This window comes from Centrocercus urophasianus, unplaced genomic scaffold (assembly GCF_019232065.1).
Source record: "Centrocercus urophasianus isolate 14NV4802_14NV808 unplaced genomic scaffold, USGS_Curo_1.0 seq_10, whole genome shotgun sequence".
In the NCBI taxonomy this organism is placed as follows: Eukaryota; Metazoa; Chordata; class Aves; order Galliformes; family Phasianidae; genus Centrocercus; species Centrocercus urophasianus.
The window spans coordinates 47993740-48015206 of NW_024884142.1; the positions used below are offsets into that span (position 1 = coordinate 47993740).

Genomic DNA, 21467 nt, shown 5'->3' on the forward strand with positions numbered 1-21467 from the left:
GCTTTTTAATGAGCATTGTGTTGCAAGTGTACCTGGAGTTTACCCATTCATTAATTAATGTCATATACGTATATGTTTGCACGTGTACAGTCTCGCTAGCTTATATTTTGTTTCTGTGCTACTTACTAACATACAGTTACTAGCTGTACAGTCTGCATTTTCCTGTATACTTATTGAAAGTTATTTTATCCGTAGTTTGCCTCATGTGAACTGTTATTCTTTTTTTCTGCATGCTTGTTTCTCAGCAGCACTTTCTTCGCTTTTATTAAGTTGTCTAGAGGCACTGGAAACTAAACTAGCCAGAAGCTAACTACATTCTGTTGCATGCCAATACACATTCACATGAATGTCTTCATATCATGTCTACTTGTTTGTGAGATTTTATACTGCAATGCTGCATGTCCCTTTATCTTTCTTCTAACAAATTATTTAGCTACGAGTAACCCAATATGTGGGCCATAAAGAACTTTAATCTTATTTTGATCATCAAGTAGTTTGAGCTGGAGAGAATTTTTTTGCATCCATACTCTAATGGAAGTAGGTTGCCAGGCTTTTTGGTTATCTAATGTAGTTTATTAATGTTAGAACAGCTTCTAGAAATTATTGCTACAATCTTCAGTGAAGTAACACTAGTAATGAGAGAGAACTGAAATGTATGGTACTGAAGGATGGTTATTTACTGTACAGGAGACTTAATAATTTTCAAAGTGGAAAGTAATGCCTAAACATTTATTACCTTCATTCTGTACTTCCACTTTTTTCAGTTTTGAACCTACAATTTTTTTGTGATTTTAAATGTTGTCATTTCTATGTATTTTAAGTATGTCTTTTTAATTGGAATAACTTCAGTATATTGTTCAAAAAATACTGTGATTGTACAATTAGCAGATGACTTAATCTTGGACTAGTTTCATAGAATAAATTATCTATTTATATTATAATTAATAGATATTACCAGTTGAAAAGCCAGATAATTATTGCTGAACATCTTTGGTCTACCACCAGGAGAAAGATTGCCATGGGATATCAGGGCAGTTTTTTGGCTTTTAAATTTTATTTTAATACTGTTTTATCTTGATCTCCATCTAATTCCCATCTTCCAGAATGCCTACAGGACTCTGCCAGCTGATAATGGGTAGGCAGATGCTGAGCTAAGATTGTGTTCATGTTACCTGCTCACATTACCATGATTGTCCTTCCTCCAACCTGTCTACTTGCTCCATCCACCTGTTGCTGTTTGGCATTAATTGAGCACCCCCTCCTTAATCCCCCCTCAGCCTACAAAGGAGTATTCACATGCTTACCTTCTTTATTCTGAAATGTGAGCCTAACCACCATGTTCCGATTTAGACTGCTGGTTAAATCTTTGTAGCTTTACCTCAAGCTTGATGACTCATTAGCTCAGGGAATTCCTTTTGCTACTAGAAGTCAATGCGACACAGCCTCAGTTAGCATCACTGTTACCCTCACTGCTGTTGAAATGAGAGAAACTACTGCAAGCTCCTATGAATCTAGGCAGGGCTGGATCGTTTCCTGCAGAAGGCATAGTTAGTCAATGCCTTTTGCATTTCCATATCTTAGTACGTGTATATAAATGAATTTTTTTCTGCTATTCTGGTTGTGAAGGGAAGCAGTTACTTACTGTCTTGCTTTCTAAAAGAATTAGCAATATTCAGAATTTTAGCAATTTTCCTTTTTTTTTCTGTGAAACGTGTTGTAATTCAACTGAAGCTGGAGAAGCCGGGAGCCTGGCCTCCTATTTCTTGATTGTTTTACAGCTGGTGATTCTGTGGATGGATCATACCCAAGCCTGAGTGGGAATCAAGGAATGACCTCTATGAAACTGAGAAACTTGTTACTTAAGATTGTAACCAAGGCATATTTCTGGGAGCCAATTACCTTTAACCTTAGTACATAATAGTAAGTATTTTAAAAATACAGAAGACAAACGAAAGAGCAGAGGGTTAGAAGAACTTCTCTACTAAGAGAAGGTTATTTTACATATGTGTTTCATCATCTGTGAAATTTGATGGCTGTGATCATGTTTATTGCACTTATGAAAGGCACTTGGATATTGGTGTCCTCCTAGGTAAAAGCCAAAATAGTGAAGAATAGAAAGGAGGAGGCAATGAACAAGGCCATTTGTTTAAATTTTTTCTAAATGAGATATGGAAAAGCTGTGGCAAGTGTTCTTTAAGAGAGGTTATTTTCTGGAGAGGAAAAAAAACTTGGGAGAAGTCAGCGTGTAAACTCTTGACTGGCCTGAGTGATTGCTGGATCCCAGTGAAGCATCAGCATCCTCAGAAAGTGAAGCTGCTGTGGTAGAGAAACTTTTTTTGTGGTAGAGAAATCAGCATTAGCATTGTATGGTGTATTGTTGCTGGTACAAGATGGTTTCCATATGAAAACAGTATATTTCATTATGCTTTATGGCACAGTACGATATACCTCTAACAAAATAGCTTGAAGTATTTGCATGATGTATTTGCAGCATGGCCAAGTTAACACAGCCATAGGAACGTTAACTTTTGAACTTCCTTTCATTGCTTTAAATTTCAGCTTCAAAGTTTACTTTTTTTTTCCTCTTTGCATTTGTTGGCCCTGGTTAGTTTAGAAAAGCAGGAGGAATGAAAATAACTTTGGATTTTCTGAGGGGGTGCTGAATTTTATGCATATAACAGGAGATGACTTGTTATTCCTTTGAATATTAAATGATAACTCCAAAGCATTTTTGATGCACCAATTTTGCTTATGACATGTCTGTGGCACTGGGAAATCAGATTAAATCTAGACAGCATTGCATAGTGTGTCTCTTTTCCTGTATCTCACTGTGGTGTTTTTTTTTTCTGCGGAAAGAGATCAATGATAACTGGAAATGCTGAAATTTTAGACACTTAAAACTAATTCAAAATGATAACAAGTCTGGAGGAGATCATAGGATCATAAACGGAGTAAAAACAGGAAGCATTTTTCAGTATCTTCTAGCTAATTTCTAGTTTCTGGATACTGGGGAAGCATCAAATATGCATTTGCAGATTCACCTGCACTGACGTATTCTGCTGCTTTGGCAAGAAAACAAAAGGCCATAGAATTATCTTCATGCGTTTTTTTTTTTTTTTTTTTTTTTTTTTTCATTATTATTTAAAACAAACCAAAAACAATGAGAAAGAAGGAGAGGGAGTGAGAAAAGGAGAAAAAGGGGGAGATGGGTGTCTTCCAGTGTTTGTGCTTAAGTATTATTTTCTCCTGCATCAGACTCGGACAATAAGTGAGCTGCTCCCCTTTCCAGGCTGGTGGAGCTTCCTTGCCTTTGCAACTGCTGATTGGGGTTTCCTCCTTTTCCTTCTTTCTTTCTGGGAAAGGAGCCAGTCTGATAGCCCATCCTCCCAGCAGGGCAGGGGAAAGTGTATGTGAGCTCTGAGCTATTAGGTAACTGATGCTGAAACAAAAAGTGTGATTGTGGTATGGCATTTGCCCTGCCCGCCCCAACTGTTAAGGGAAGGCATATTTCCTTCTTTCATCTAATGCAAACAAACAAAAAGGAAAAAAAAAAGTGATTTTTTTTTTTTTCCCTGCAGTGCATATGCATTTCAGAGTGTAGAAGATTGTATTTTACAGGGTCCAATGACTTAAATTATGACTTGACCATCAGACCCTTTGATATTTTTGAAAGTGCTCTTGTGCCAAAGGCAATTTAAAATGTGTTTTAAAAATGTTTTCAGGTATTAAAAAAAAAAAAAACAAAAAACAAAAAAACTTGAAAGAAGCTTAGAACTCTGAACTAAGTGAACCCATTAATCAGGTTGCAAAAACAAACATGTAGGAAATCCTTCCACGAGTAAGAATGTGCCAGGGAAGGAAATTTTTGACCCCAAAGATAGCCTATGAATGCGAAAATTGAGATTGCCTCAGATTTTATCAGTTTATGCCATGAATACATCTTAATGCGACCTCTTTCTGTAAAACTTTGCAAATACAAAAGCAGTTTTATATTAGGTAAAGCCTTCTGATTTAATTAATACAAAGGCTTATGTCAGCCCTAAGACTGTGTGTTGTTTCTGAAAGAAACAATCATTATGGTCATGAGTAATATAAATAAGTTACTTGCCTGGATTTATTAAACCCTTTGTTACTTCACTTCCTACATACGGTACACACCAGCAAAGGACACCAGTGTGTCGATACTTATCATCCTGGCCTGATGCAATGAAATCTATGGGAAATATAGCACTTTGCATCCTCTTGGCCTGTCTGTAGGCTTGTTTCTGTCGAAGTTTCATCCGCACTATTGTCTACAGGTGTCTGTACAGCAGATCTGAAATATTGTGGCAGCAATAGTGTCATCTCAAATAGTGGAAGCATTTAACAGATTAATGTATGTTTTGCTAACCATAGCTTCTTCTTCAAATGAGTAGTCAATGACTGGTTCAGTGAAGCTGAGGCTCTGAAGTGTGAAAATACAGCAGGAGCCACTTCTTTTCAATATTGTAGTCCGTGCAGCAGGTAGAAAAGGATTTCACAAAAAACTTGGTGAGTCAAACAAGATATGTGGGGACAGTGCATACTGCTTGACAGCACTGTTCAACATTTTCTCTACTGCATGTTCAGAAAGAGCAGGAATTAAAACATCAGGATTTTCTGTCCATTCTCCAAAGATCTTATCTGAATTTGATCACTCTTTTTGGAGGAGTGGAGGAAGATTGCAGAGGTACATGTAGAATAAACTGTGTACATAAAACATGATATTTACTCTCTTATGTAGTCTACATAATGCAAATGTCTCGCTAATCATTTAGATCCTCTAGAGATTTCAGTGGAGACTAGCAACTATTACTCATAAATCATCTCTATTTGATGTGGAAGACTGCACTAGGTCAGGTGAAATCTGTTTCTTCCTGTTAGGTGTAAAGAAAGCTTGAGATGACTAGCCTAGATGTAGTTATCCAATGCAGATAAATTATGTCAGATATATCCTCTGTGGAATTTTCCTTGTGGCTTGAATGTTCACTAGCTGGTTACCAGTGCATCGCTCTGAGGAGAGAGGAATACAGGAGGGTAGCTGTGATACATTTCGTCATTAATACATCTATCTTTGGAAAGGAATATGTATGGAAAATAGAAGGAAGCAATAATGCTACAGAAATGGTTTCCCATGTTCCCATTCCTGCCTTGCCCTGCTGCTCAGTGTCATACATGAATACTCCCACACAGTACCTAGTGTGCTCTTATTTCTTCCTTGCCTTAAGGCAGGGAAAGACATCTGTTGTCTTTAAATAAGAAATCTCATTTCATATATTACATAAAGTACAAAGAGCAACTTCAGTAGTCTCCTTTCATACTTATATCCTCTGAATGATTTCTATTTTACTGTCATTTTTCATAAACAGGGAAACAAAGTTCATCATGTTGCAAACTGGATGTATTTGAAATACAATTGATTTTAGTTGTCAGCATAATAATTTCATTACTAAGAAAATGGAGGAGTTTACTGAATAGTTAAAATCCTATAATTGTTAATTCACTCTAGTGAATTTAATTTATTTTTGAATTTAAATTGATGCTTATAAAAAGTTTGAGATTGGAACTGTTACATTTTTAGATCTATTGAGACACAATAAATCTGCTTCACAATGTGATACCAAGTAAAATGTAACGATGTACAGATCTGCACTGTGAAAAGTTGTAAGAAAAGTCTATTTTCTATTGCTTGAAGTTCTGTCACTCAACACTAGCATCAGTGTTTCTGTTTTTAGCTAAGTCAGAAACAAAGTTAAAACCTGAGAGTAAGTAACTAAAGTACTGCATTATTTATTTACATTTTCATATAACTTGCTTATATATATTTGGATAATAAAATTTTATTGTTATTAGGCTTAGGTAACTGAAATCCTTATGAGACCTGTGGAAGTGAAACAGAACAGAGATTTACTGTGAAGAAATTAGTTGAGAATTTGGGACTATTTAGAATTTTTCTCAGATCTTTCTCGGGGGGACTTTAGCATTTATATTTTTCTTTGCAGAATCTTCACTGAGATTTACTTCACATATGTACACAGCCTTTGTATTATTTGAATTTAGCCACCATAAAGTGCTTAATTCTCAATAACATTTGTAGATTTTATTAAAATGAATTTGAAAACATACATAATGCCTAGAGTTTGTTACTAAATCTTAGTATGTATATTTGTGCCATCCTTTGTCCTGTTTATGCAGTTCAAGGGATTAATTTTTCTGTAGTTGTAGTAGTAATGAAGGGTGTAGTGTTATGGTAGCAAGAAAAATCCTTAATGTGCTAGACCATATATGGACAGTCTCCGTACTAAGGTTTTTGTCATCAAGATGGTTATAATGGTATATGTAAAGATTGTTGAAGTCAGCATCTAAAAAATATCTGAACTGTGAGCTACTGTTCTTTACAGTCATACAGATATCCTGAGTTAAATTCTCTCTTATTTCCATCAAAATATTCCCCCACGTTGTCCATCCTCCCCTGCTCTCCACAGACTTGTACCTCTCCCTGGCTTGTGAGCTTTCACATGGGGATAACCTACTGTAGGGAAGCATCCTGACAGTACACCAAGTGCACTTGGTTTGTCCATTCTCCAGGCTAGATGTGGCATGTAGACGTCTTTGTGTCTGCAAAGATTACCTTTCCCCCTTCACTCTTGCCTCCTGGATGTTACATCTTCAGTGGCTCCTGCATGCAGAGCTACTTCATTCTGAACCAAAACATTGCAGGCACTATTCACTACATGCTCACCAATTTGGGAGGACAGGGTGATCATGGCCATATTTGATGCAGTAGGTGAGGGAGCTCAGCAGATTCAGTGGCAGAATAATTTACTTCTGATATTGCAAGATTTTTTTCAACTGCGCTCACTGTGAATGCTAGAAAGGATTTCTCACCTGTGTTGCATTATGAGTTTAATGCTATGAGTGTGTGCATGTGAGATCACCTCACAGAGATGGACCAGTTTGTGTTTTAACATCTAGTGTAATAAGGACCAATAAAATCATGTTAAAAGGATGTTAATGTTGCAAAGGAAAACATCAGAAGTGAGGAAATACCAGGACTAATATGGTCTGTGGAAATCCAGTCTCTTATCCATTATGGTGCAGCTCTTATTACACGACATACATGACTTTCCAGTTTCCTCAGAGTGTGTAATTAGATTTTTCAGTCTGTATCTGTTGAATGTGAAACATCTAAACTCCACAGTGAATATAAAATCATTCTTTGTCATACAGATATTGCATAGATATACTAGATTTCCTAGGTCTTCGATGTTTAATAAATGCATCTCTTTTTCATGCTGCCCTCACAGCATGAAGTGTAAGACACTTAAAACGGTGTTTGTGTTTTAAATTTGAAAAATGAAGACAGAGATTAAGGCAGAAATTGTATAAAATGTTGACTAATGTCTTCTTCAATATGAGAAAATCAGATCTTAATTTTTCTGCATAAACATAACATTTGTGCACCATTTTGTAAGTTCAAAGTACAATTCCCCAGCTTGGATCATTAAGTAGATCTGCAGAGCAGATGGCATGCCAGAAACAGCCTGTTATTCTGTGCAGACTGGTCACTAATAAAGCCTTTACTAGTGACTTTCATAAATTTGTAATGAATGCTCGAGCTTGTCATTCTGATTTTTACTCCCAGATCTTAGACAAGAGGAGAGCAAACTGTGCTGCTCTGTCCCATCCATGCAAGCTCCAGTACTCATCCAGTACCTGTAAAACCCCTACGCTAGCTTCTGCTCTCCTCTGATTTTGCTCCCTGGAGATCCCCCTCTTTTTTTGCTCCGTTTTCTGTCTCTCCTCCCTGTTTGGATTTTTCCTTTATTCTTTATCCTATTTGAGGTCACAGGATGTTTATTCTATTCTATGATGTTGCTTGATTATTGCCATAGGAAGACATTGGACTCACCACTTTAAGAAGGACAGGCACTTTCCTGATGCCACAGGTGCTTACAGAAATCAGGAGAAGTGATTTTTAATTCTTACTTGGCTTCTCTGTCTTTGTCATGGAAAGGTATTCAGTGTGGTTTTGATCTTCAGAAATTCAGAAGCTGGAATGCAACAGGGCTTCAGTAAGGGTGTGAAAACATGGCTTTTAGAAGCATATGAAGCTAAACAGATTTGGACACCATTTCACAGAGATGATGACTGCTGGGTATCACTACACCTTATATTTGTGCACTTTCACTTTTGGGGTTCAGCTGCTAAAGCCTCCGAGCAGCATAGTTATGTGACTTAAAATACGAACAAAACATCTTGTTTTCTTAAAAAAAATTGGATTTAAGCATTTTTAGATGAAATATTTCAAACATTTTGAAGTAGGCAACTAGGGTAGGAGATTTCAACACCTTTTGGTAAAATTCAAAAACAGCTGAAATTGATACTTCACCACCATAGTAAATAGTTCTCAACATGCATATAACTGAAATGGTGAGAAAACCTGTATAAACAGAGAAAAGAAAAAAAAAAAGAAAAAAGGAAAACTGAGTAGGATTAAAGAAAAAAGTTCTTACATTTAACACATGAGAATGTAAATAAATGTGGTGTTAGTGGAGGTTAATTATTTTGAAAACAGTCACCAAAGCAGATTAAGAGGGAAAATAGTGCAGCTGAAGACAAAGATAATGATATTTAGCCTTTGATCATAAGTTTTCACTGTGATTTTCTGTTCACCTTCAAGGGTGGCATAATTTTATGAATAACAAAATGTGTTTTGCTACTTGAATAGCCCTAAAGAGAAGTTGGGTGTTCAGTCCACCCAGCCACTTGAAAGAAAATCACGTGCCTGTTCCTCCTTAAAGAAATAACATTTTTATTTATTAAATCTTTTCTCTGAAAGAGGGATCCATAATGAAGTCTGCATTCAGTCTCAAAGGAAAAGACACGTATATATGGCATACTTATACTGCACACTTCCTCAGAAAATGATCACTAACTGCATCATCTGTACACCAAGTTGAAAACCTGAGATATTCTTATTTTATTAAGTGCTTTGTTTTCATTGCAGCATTATTGAATATGAAGTACTTGTATTTTTTTTTCCCTGGAGTTTGTTTCACCTCGCAGGAGGTGAGTCTTTTTGATACAGTTGACCCATTGCTTTTCTGTTACTCACTTTTAAGATATAAGAATTTCTTTATTTTTAATTTTCTTGTTTTCATCACGCAAGTAGACCATAATCTTTCTCAATTGCTTTATTTAACATTGATCAAAACAAGATGCAGTACTACTGCTAGCAGGGGTAGGACAAGTCATCTGTGAGTCTGTCCTATGAAAAGTTTAAGTGCCAGTGATTTATCAGCAAGGAGATAGCATAAGTATCTTGAAAGTAAGTATATGTTAACGAGACAAGGGAAAAGCTTTACTGTGTTTCCTATTGCGTATATTAATTAGAGCATTTATATATTAATTTTATATGCAAAATTGAAAGATTGCTTTTCTAGCCAAGTCCCTCTGTAACTTCCTGTTGATACAATCTGATTTTGCAAGTATACAGGTGCCTCTCAAAGAAGGGCTGCTTCCATTTCAATTTCTTTGAATGATTTTGATTTTAGGTTTTGAACAATTGCTTGTAATTTTGATGGCCAGTATGTTAATTCTGATGGATATTATTCTTATTGGAACCTCAACACAAATTTGAGGCATTTATTTGGTTGTCAGTCATGGGTTTATATCTCAGGTTTTATACTATATTTCAAATCTAATGTTACTATAATAATAATGCAGTGAACAGAAAACTGTAGCATTGATGTTAGTGTCTGACTGTTCATGAAGGCTTACGTGGGCTTTCATTGTCCCTCATGGTGAGCCTCTGCACCAACATGCATCCGTGATAAACTGCAATTGCAGAGTCCATAGAGTAGCATGTTATGAACTGTGAAGAAAAAAATCCAGCAGGCTCAAAACTAGTGGTGATGAAAGTGACAGCTGGAAAGGGTGGAGAAAGTTTTGTAGCAAAATTCAAGCAAACAAAATATTTAGAAGATCCTTTGCATTTTCTTCTTTGTCACTGTTTTGGATGACAACTAGTGTGGTAATAAAGACACTTTCAAATTCTTTTTATGTGGAAAATTTCATTATTACTACTGAAAATTGATTTCTGTGAACGATCAAACTTGCAGCTATATTATTTGCTCAATATCTAGAACTCAAATGAAGAAAAAAAATGACCATCTGTAAAACCATGAATTAAAGTTCTTTAATTGTTATTATTATTATTTTTTTTAATGGCATTCAGTATTTAGAGAAAACACTTGTCACTAGGCTAATACTTTTAATACTTTTTCTGTCTGAGTTGATGACTATTTTGTCAGTGGCTTCAATACAAGCAACTCACAGTGATAACTTTTTTTTTTTTTTTTTTTTTTTTAATGCTTTTAAAGTAGCAGGAAGTTATAGGATGCCCTTTTTGGTGCAAGTTAATCTCAAAAACTGTCAGTGAGCATGTGCTGGTTGTAATGGAAATATTCTTTGCATTGTGTCAGTCGTATGAAAATAGTTTGAATGATTATGAATATTTCTGGGTGGCTTTAAAATGTAATTTTGAAACCTCCCACACAGCTCTGGATTCTACATTAGCACACAAGTGAGCAAAATATTTGTTTCTCTGCTGAAAGTACAAAAAATTTAGATTACCAGAAGGCACAGTAAAATTTTTGCAGGAAATCCCAAAGATCCCAAAGAGATAGCTAGTTTGCCAGAGAGCAGTTTTCTATTTTTATTGGAAAGTGTTGTATTTTTTTCACCCTTAAATGGCCAATGGCAATGTATTGCAAAATTAGTATGGAAGTCAAACTGCTATTAATTATATATTATATTAATTACAGTAATAAGTGTTTATAATAATAAGTATAATTATATTAATCAAGCTATCTATACTATATTAATTATATACTGCAAAATTATGTACAAATGCTGAATGTGATATTCATTGATGCATTACAAAAATACATCGGCTGCTCCAAAAGTAATATTTCCTATTTATTTCCATGGAAACTACAACATGAACAAAGAGCACAATAACACTATTTTATAGAGCAAATTCTTAGCTACAGAACACTGTACTTCAACGCAGTCACCACCATTAGCTCTGCATTTCTGCCAGCGATGAACAAGAGCCTGCATGCTGTGCTTGTAAAAATGTGCATCAGACAAGATGCCCCACTGCCACCAATGCTGAATCACACCACCCACCACTTCACTGTGCTGACACCCACTGTTTGGTCTCTACAAACGTTCAGTAAGTGTAGATGAACATCCATGGGTGCTATTTTTCCATATGGAGGATTTGGATGACAAGGCTTTTCTTGCTGTGCACTTCCATGTCAGACACTGTTTTGTCAGATGTCTCTCTGCTGCCATCTGTCACACGGCAACAAAATGTAACGGAATATTGATGGGAAGCTTCAGCCTCTGCTGTCATACTAGCAACATTTGTTTCTAACATCTTAGGCTGGCATCATAGAAGAGTTGGCATTACTTTTGGAGCAGCCCTCGTACTTTTAACAACCAGCAGATTCACAAAATGAAAATTAATGTATGAGTTATTTAGCTAGCACTGCACTTTGCCCCAGAATCTGGTGTTTATTATTGTGAGATTGAGCAGGAAACAGAAGCTGTATCAATTGGGGAAACATTTCTTTACTCTGCTGAGAACAGTATGGCTTTCTGGTTTCCAAGTGGGGAACCTGGTTCTTTGGTTTCTTTGTTCCCAGTTGGGCTACTCCCAAGCTATTTTAGCTGAACATTTTACATACTAATGGAACCTAGGGAAGTGCAGTTGGCAGCTGTTCATGGGATAATAATGAAACACACTGTTTAGTACAGCATACTGCTGCTGTAAAAAGCGGGAAGTATTTTATAGAGATCACGGTGAGCAGAGCTGCATCCACTTTAAGCAATGTAAGTGTCTGAATAGTGAGCAAGGAAGTTCTGTTTCAAGTGAGAGTAACTATGAAAATCCTTTGTTTTTGCAGGTAAAGAAAACGTGTACAGAATCAGATGTGTCAGAGCCTCCGAACACCAGGTACAGTAACAAAAGGCAAATGCCGACTACCTGCAGCATAGTGATGTGATGTGATAACGAGCTGAAATGCAGACAGAAAGCACTCAGTGAGAAGGACCTGCTTTGAAAAGGAAAATTGACTAGGTTAATTTTAACTGCTATTCAGTCTGGAAGGTTTTCATCCCTCAGTTAGAGATATGGGCTAGCATCATGGTTTACTGATTTAGATGGTGCCGTCATGCAAAATTAACACACTCAATTTTAGTGAAAATCCTATGGAATACCATAGGGAAATCTATTTAATCAAATTTCACTTTTTTCTTTTATCCCTTTCCTTGGGAAAACTTGAGTATTGACTTTTAAGTGTTTATTTTTTTGTGTGTAGACAGTTCTGATTTTATTTGGAAAAAATTTACTTTTGTTGAATCTTTTTTCACTTCTGAAAAACATGCCATTGGGTTTGTAAGTAGGGAAGAGACCATTCCCTACTTTAAAAAAAATTCTTTAAAAAAAACTTACCAAACACTGTTTTTGCTATATTCATGTACATGGAGAAAAGGGAAGACATTTGAATTCTGTATTTTGCGTGTGTGAATATGTTTATGCATGTTTCTTAGCAGGTGAAATACTAATTGTTTTAGATGGGCATCTTCCTGTTGATTAGTAAACTGTAGAGCCACAGTGGATGATTTTCTTCAAACTTAGTGGTTTTCTGTGTTTTTTGTCTGTCTTCATTTTGCTTCTATTTCAAAGAACTTTTGAAGTTTCACAAAAATTTAAAGGCTTTAATTTAAAGAGATAACCATAAAAGAACATTGAAGTCACACAATTGTGATTAAAACTTAGAAAAGCTAAGTAATTTGAGATTTGCCCTCAGATCCCGTCCTTTGCTATATCTTCATGTCCTCTTGGAGCTGGGGCCACCTGGGATAATGAAGGCAATCTATCTGTGGCTTGAGCTCTGTGGCTCACCATGAGAATCTTTTTCTGCCCTTTGTGAACACATTCTTGACTTTCATTTAGTTTGCTAAGAGCTGAAAGTATGTAACTGAATACAAAATTCAATGTCTAAACACATTTTCAAGGGAAGTCAGTAGCAGTTTTGCTTTGGGATTCAGTGAAGGCATATTTTGTACTTTGTTTCTCATTTAATAATTTCTAAGTGAGAAATTTATCTGCTGTCCTACTGCTTTGGTTTAAATTTTATTATAAAAGTTGAGGTCTTTCTTCTTTCATAGAATCATATAATCATGGAGGTTGGAGAAGACCACTAAGATCATCTAATCCAACCATCAGCCCACCACCATCATGTCCACTAACCATTTCCCTCAGCACCAGATCTACATGTTTCTTAAAGGGTAGAGGTACTTTGATGGCATAGAGAATCTCCACTTGTGCACATGTATAATTTCAAGTGTGTTGCTAGTCCAAAGCAGACTGTTATAACTCAAGTGTTTAAAAATTACAAAGTAGTCCATGGCTGTTGTTTCATCTCACCATGATATTGCAACACACCTGAGGACATAAGATATGATCTACTGTCATTATCTCTGCACAGTAAGAAATTTCTTATGAACTGTAATTAAATTATTTATACGAGGTATGAGGAACAAAAACCTTTTGTCTCCCAGGTACAAGAGGGGAACCCAAATTACAAATAGTCAATACTGAGGAGAAATCTGGTGGAGTTTTTTCTTTTTTTTCATTGAGGAAAAAAAAGCTTTTCATTTGAAGTTCCACAACCTCAGTTTCTGGATACAGCAGATAAAGTTGAAATTAATGTTCCTGCCCTATATATGTGGAATGCTGTATGTACAGCCTGCAGCAGGCTATTTCTGTCCCATCTTTATCCAAAATGCAACATGGGTCTTGCAGGGAATCTCTGCCAGCCTCTGGCAGAGCAGCACTAGGGGTACCACACAGCACATGACACTTGAAAGCCTGGAGCAAGGTAATTCTTCTCTAAACAAGTCTTAAGTGAAAACATTGCACATAAAATGAAACATCAGCATAAAAATGAATGGTGGAGACACAGCCTTACAGAATAGCTCCTGGCTCAGGACCTAAGGCCAATATCATTCATTTATTTAGCTAGCTTTATAGTGTGTTGGTTTTGGATTTGAAACTATTACAATAAATGCAGATGGAAAGTGTTTTTACAGTAGGGAAGTAATTAAATTGGGTGTGGGAACTTTGTCAGGAGAATTCTTGGAGTGACATGTGTGTATCAGCAGATTCTTTGTCTTGCTTGGCCTCAGTTCATCTTTTAGAAAGAAACATTCAAACTGCAGATGTGACTAGTAAATTTTTTTTTTTCTGAAGGGAATTTATTAACCTATGCAACATATCAAAAAATGCTTTCCAGAAGTATCCAGTTAGATGCACAGTAAACATCAACTGTCACCAGCAGTTATTTATACAATACGGTTGTTATCTCAACAGGTAAACTGCTTACACACACAGGGAACTGTGGTTAGGAATTGAGTCTTGTTGGGTTGGCAAGTTGTAGTTGCAAACAAAAACATACATGGATCTCTGTCACAAATTGCAACTCGCAAATGACATAGTCTTACAAATTCTGTTAAAGACTCCTGGGAGTTGTTTTGCAAAACCACTATGAGCTGGTTGTGAAAACTTACTTTTATCTCAGATTGTTTAGATATTAAGCGTATTATGATGGCATTGTGACTGTTACAGTATTATGGCATTCTTTCCACATAATTTTGAAATAAAAGTCAAATCCATCCTGCACTTCTGGATAACTGGCCAAGCGTGCAAAATGTTTATAGTCTTCTGGAGCCAGAAAATTTGCAATGAATGAGACTTGCCTACTCTCATACTACAGATCTGATGAGACAAAAGTAGTGTGCATGGGTGACAACTCTATCATTCTGCTCATGTGTGAAATGCACTAGCAAGATTAGGAAGAACATTCCTTGTGTTCGGAGCCTATAAACATACACTGCTATTAATTTTCTTATGTAGTGGGTATGCTTTAAAATGGGACTGATCCCAAGTATGCCGAACAGCTCATACATTTAATTTGGCATATTTGTATATTGTATTTGTAAATTGTATCAAAAGAATCACTGAAATCCAGTGCAATGCATTAAATTTAACTTGTTTACAGTTATTATAGTTCCATTTTTTGCGCACATAATCAGAGAAGCACATTTAATTCTAATAATGGAGATTTTTGTTTATGCTTACAGCCTCATACCCCAGGACGCTGCTGTGGAAATGAGTTAAACACTAGAATAGATGTGATTCGAAATCTGATAAAATGATTTATACTGGTTCCCAGCCTCCAGTTCACAGTCAGCTACAGTATGTTGGTTTTGGCTGCATTATCCAGGATGTCATCTTTCTTGTGACAACAGATTGCTTGATGAACAGGTCATTGCTACCAAAGTAATAGACCACAGTCTTCCTTTTCACCATGTCTGTCAGAGGTCACCTGTCACCAGGCTACTGTAAGACCAAATTGGCATCACAAATCAAGATCTGGCAAATACATAGATTACTGAGTTATAAAATGAATTAGGGAGAGGGGAGAAAATCCCTGCAAAGGGAAAGTTTAGCAGTCGTCTTCTGCTTCTTGCTAATGTTAATGTATTAGCAAGTAAATAGATGGTATTGAATAACAGCGACGTCTACAACAGTCTTCATATTGCATTCATAAGACAAAAGTTTGGTTCTGCTGTGTCTTGGGGCATGGGTGTGAATACAATGCTTATGATACTTGCTGTACAAGAGCCATGCTACGACTGAGTGCATTACCCAAATGGGTTTCTATGGGTATCACAAAATTTAACAAAAGTGAGAAGGAAAACAGTGCGTATCTACTGCAACTTATTCTAGACAACTAGATTAACAAAATTGTTTAACTCAACAATTTAGGCTTTCTAAAACACACTTGAATTTTCACTTATACTAATTTGCTCAATAGGACCTTCATAGCCTTAGTTCAAGATTGATGGCTGTTTAATTCAGGCAGGTATTGACATCAATAGCCAGCCAGCAGTTACCCATATTTACCAGATCTAATATTGTAAGTCCTCAATTCAAATCTAAGAGAAACAACTTATCTGACAGGTTTAACGATGAAGCTGTCGTGCTTCTCCCAGGATTGCTTGAACATGCTCAGCCCTTTGCATACGAGTTTGTAGGAGAGCGAGACAGGCAGTACTTTCCCATTCATGTGCAGTTCATCAAATGAAAAACAAATGTTTGTTATTAAATGGTGAAGAGAAGCTTTGCAATTGAGCTGCTAAGCAAGAAATGCCAGCAATAGCTATGGAAATTGTCATTCACGTTTCAGTAGTTGCAACAGAAAAAAATAAATTGGTTGTGCAGTAAAAATGGGCAAGCTCAGTCTCCCAAGTTTTCAGATGGGTTGTTTAGCCAAATACACTCCCTCATTTTATTCTCATTCATGTCTTAAAAGTCTTCATTTGAAGGTACAGATTTGTTATTTATGAGCCACATTCTCATAAACTTATTTATACTAGAGAGAGGATAATGCTACGAGGAAAGGCTGGAAGAGCTAGGGCTGTTCAGCCTGGAGAAGAGAAGGCTCTGGAGAGACTTGAGAGTGGCCTTTCAGTATCTAAAGGGGGCTGTAAGAAAGAAGGGGATGGGCTATAAGAAGGAAGGATCTGTTGTGATAGAACAAGAGAAAATAGTTTCAAACTAAAGGAGGAGAGATTTAGACTAGACACAAGATGATTTTTATAAGGATGGTGAGACACTGCAACGGTTTGCCCAGAGAGGTTCTGGAAGCCGTGTCCCAGGAGACATTCAAGATCAGGCTTGACGGGGCTCTGAGCAACATGATAGAGCTGTAGGTGTCCCTGTTCATTGCAGGGGACTAGATGGCCTTTAAGGATCTCTTCCAACTCAAACGATTCTATGATTTAAACAGTCACGTTTCAGAGCCGGGAGTTGCACAGTGCTCCTGTACATCACGATGAATAGTCTGCAGATAATGGTGATGTGAGCTTCATTTTGAGGAAATGAGATATTGAGATGACTGTTTAATTTAGACTCCTAAGGTGACATTCATCTCATGGTGAATTAAGGTAGATGCTTTTGAAATACTATTTATCTGATCTTTTTCTTTTGATTGGCAGTGTATTCTTTTTCTGAGTATCCATGCTGACTCCCCCAGCAATTACCTGCTGTACTGCTGATTTACTGATTTAGCTCAAGAAGACCAGCTAGGAACATCAGATAAGCAAAGATGATAGCAAAGATGATGAGTGCATTTATTTTGATTTTTAAGATTCTGCTTTTTTTTTTTTTTTCTTTCTTTTCTTTTTGTGGAGCTATTCAGTTCCAGAAGGGAATACATACAAAAATATATTATAATTCAGGCAGAAAAAAAGTGCTTTTTGACAAGCTGCTAGAATTTTGTGGGTTTGGGGCAAATTATAAAGATGAACAGATACTGTAATGCAAATATTCTATGGAAAGACAGAACAAAGTTGAAATTGAAAGACTGCCATAAGTAATGTTAGGAATTGGAAAAGAAATTCAGTCAACAGGAGGGACAGCAGATGAATTGCATTCATGAGAGGGAGTCCAGTATAGTTACAAACATCTTACCTAAGAGAAATGTTTGGCAGGATCAAGCCCAGACTTCTCAGTTAAGACAGTGTTTGGCAAAAACTGTTTCACAATTTTCTAGTTTTAAAATAACTGCACCGTGTAATAAGATTTCTCACAAAGTCTGTATTCTGGAACACATAGGCTTAGCTTGCAGTTGAAATAATGTCTTACACAGATCTGTTACTTATTAAATGTTTGGTGCATGTGTTTAGTCTGTGTGCCACTTCAGCAGTTTGAGTCAATCAAAGTAATACAGTTACTGAGATGACTGTGCAGATATATGTAATTGAATGACAAACAACATCCCTGACAATCACACAACAGATGCAACTAGAAGTATCTTGTCCTGCTACGTGTGCTGTATTTTCAGGAGCGTAGTTTCAGGCAGCACAAGACTTTCCTATTTTAGGAGCAGTCTCTGTGGTGTCTCTCTGCCTGCCATACCCTGATCTTCTTATGCATTAGCTTTAGAAATTTGGTCTTCTGATTACTCAGAGGCTATTGAAGCTGGTCACTGTCTGCCCATTGGTTTTTGTTGGCTCTGGATCAAGCCCCCAAAGAGTTCTAAAAATATATATGATATGTTTACAGAAATTGCAATAATCTATTTAGAGTGCAAACACATGGTAACTGATGACATCACAGAGAAGTATTGGAATGGTTTATATTAACAGATCCCTGTGGCTCTAACAATAAAATTAATGTATTTTTTTATATATTTTTTGAGTCTGTTACAAATTCCTGTTTATTTTTTTTCTCTTAAAATCAGGCATAACATATTTTCTATTATACTACAAATAACGTTCTCTCTGTGATGCCAAGCCAGGTCACGGCAGTGTTAACACAAATCAATTGTTGGTCAGATTTTGAAATAAGTGAAAGCAATAAGAGAAAAATATGTTTTGAACATTTATTGGAATCTTACTTAAAAAAAAAAAACAACAAATAATAGGATGAGAATTTAACAGAGGCATCAGTAGAACCAAACTGGAGATTTTTATGTTTGTCTCAAGACTTTTTGTGAAATATCACATACTGCAAAGGTAAGAGTTTACTAATACAGATTAATACTACTAGAATGGAAGAACCAATCATAATAGGTTTGAGCTTTTATTAAAAATAATTAAAAAAAAAAACCACAAATGTGGAAATAAGATAAAGTAAGAAATAGCCATGTTATTTTAACAAGGCTAAGTTTATTGATCAGTTTGTAGGACCTTGTCTTATTGAGAAGATGGGGTAGAAAACACAAAATGCTGAATGTACTAATTTAAATTAGAAGTGTTTCTTCTATTTACTGTTCCCTTAGAAAGGTGCTGTCTTTCCTGCTCTCTAGGGTGTATTTTGTAAATTGGAAAAATCCTATTGAATACTGGCGTGAATCACCTATATTTGAATTGTTTAATAACTGCTTTCTTTTTTCCCCTTGTTTTTACTAAGCAAATACACAAATATGTGCATTAAAAGTAGTTTTGTGGATAATTTTGACGAGGACTAGAAACACCCCGTGTAATTGTATAATTAATATTTCTGACATAATTTCAACTCCAAAGCACATTGTGATTTCTGAGTCTGCTCAAAAGTACAAGTTATTTAGATAGCTCCAGTTGTGAAACCCCGTCACACATGCTGTCATATTGGTAGGTGCTTTCTGCCATCCCACACAGTGGGACAGTGAGGTCCTTTCAACATAAATGCATGTAGGTGCACTTTCTGAGGGCTGGGAAAGGCTTGCTGAAATGAAGATCTGAAGCTGTGTCAATGACTTTGTATCAATGGCAATTAAGTACCAAGAAAACCCCCAACAACTGAACACAAAAAGGGGATGAGTGAAGAACTGAAAACAGTGCAACAAAAATTTCAAAATTTTTATATGTTTCCTACGTATAAAAATTTTGAAATTTTTGTTGCATTATTTTCAATGTAAGAAACACACTAAAAATAACTTTCTCATAATGATAACTCTCAAGTAGGAATGGCAACATTTATAACCAAAAATGTATAAGGGCAATTTAACATAAATTTTATGAGCAGAGCATTGAAATACTCACTAGAAGATCTTAGTCATCCCTGCAGAATGTGTTAGCAACACAAGTACACCAGTGTGAGGTGCAGTTCTCTTACTGCTATCTCATGTCCATTTTATATGCAGGTGCTGTTGCACAACATAATTTAGGAAACCACAGCAGCTATTTACAACTTTCTGTAGATGGAGCTGCAGGTGCTTGAAGGAGTAGGACCAAAAGTGATGTTGGTGGTGTGGCATACACCTGGTAGTTTGTTACTTATCTGTTTTGACCTGATTGGATACCAGTGCAGATGGTGAGCTAGCATCCTCCCTAGCTGCAAACAACACAACTCACTTCATGATGTGAATGGTGATGGCCCAAAGTACAACCTGAGCTGTAACCAGCTGCAAAGACTGGTAGCATTTAAGCTTGCTTTTATGTCTGTACTTTGTGTTGCGTTGTAGCTCAGACAGTATGCACTAGCTTGCTGACAGGCTTTTGTGGATTGCCAGCCACAGCCTGACCAGTAGTTGCTGGCAGGCTGAAATTAATTTCTGTGCAAAGCAAGTCTGTTGTTGCTCTGTAGAGTGCGGTGCTTTGCACCCAGAGGTGACTTTGTGTGAGCAGCCTTTAAATGATGAGCATTTAATACCAAAGCATTTGTTATTCTTCCCTTTCCCTCTCTGTTGTCCTCCTGCCTCTATCTATTATGAGCAGTTTTTACTGAATTTGTTGATCTGCTAAGTCATGATACTTTTCCTACACAGTCTGCTTGAATTACAGAGAGTTGAAAAGAAGTGCATGCATTTCTGAGCTAAATAATGTATTAATCACAGCTAAATACTTTTCAGCCTAAGGCATGTCTTTGGATAGGGGAAATGCTTCACACTATTTTCAATGAAAAATAGGATAGATTACACCTTCAAGGGATTTTACTTAAGTCAGTAGTTTCACAGAACTCTATTGTAAAATGGAACTGATCTTTGAGTTGCAAAATTACAACATTAGTTCTTCAAGTGCAGCACGTAATCACTATGAGAACGAGCTTCCTTCCTTCCATCCCTTCCTCCTTCCCTTTTTCCCTCCCTCTATCCCTTGTCTATTTTTTGCTCTTTCATATCATATTACAGCAATACACAGGAGAACTAATTCAGGCATTGTTCCACCTTCTTTGACCTCTTTTACTATCAGTGAGCCTGAATCATAAAAGTATTCAGTTCAACCTGCTTTACACTTCAAATCCAGTTGAAGAGATTCATACAGAAATGTAGGTATTAAAAAGTTGGCCAGCTAGATACAAATTCATACTCAGAGATTGGTACATGTTGCTATGTAAACAAATCACTTTTTCTCAATTGTTTTTAAGTGTAATTTTTTGGCTTAATATTTCACAACCTCTTCAGACACATTTTAAATGCCATCAGTCACCTTGTGTATTCTGTAAGTACTTAACTAACTCAATGCAGTTAGCATGCTGTGCTAGCATTTAATGCACCCAAATCACCTCTCTGCCATCCTACTGATCCTAATCAGTCCTTAGAAAGAAATGGTAGGGCACCGGCAGAATGAACAAAAGAAAATCTATATAAAAAGTCCACATGGAAATGTGTGAGTTTGCTTTCTGTTTTCTAGCATCTGCATGTTGCACAAATGGCTCATAGATGTGTTCAATTTTATTTTTTCTTTTACTATTTCAGGCTTGGTCTTGTCTATTTACTGTAAGATAACTGAAGTACAGGACTTAGGCTATCTTTGCGCACAGTTTAAGCTGACCACCATTCATCACTGTCCCCCTTTGGGAACAGAAGTCAGAGCATCGGGAT

General features: G+C 36.4%; 1 protein-coding gene across 9 annotated transcripts in view; it reads left to right on the top strand.

The window, feature by feature from the left end:
• Positions 1-21467, top strand: part of EYA4 (EYA transcriptional coactivator and phosphatase 4) — a 204861-nt gene that overhangs the window by 116509 nt on the left and 66885 nt on the right. For all 9 annotated transcript variants that reach the window (XM_042819569.1, XM_042819524.1, XM_042819515.1 and 6 more), the window contains exon 3: positions 11997-12046. In XM_042819569.1, coding sequence (XP_042675503.1) covers positions 11997-12046 — 50 coding nt within the window. The remainder of the gene's footprint in view (positions 1-11996; positions 12047-21467) is intronic.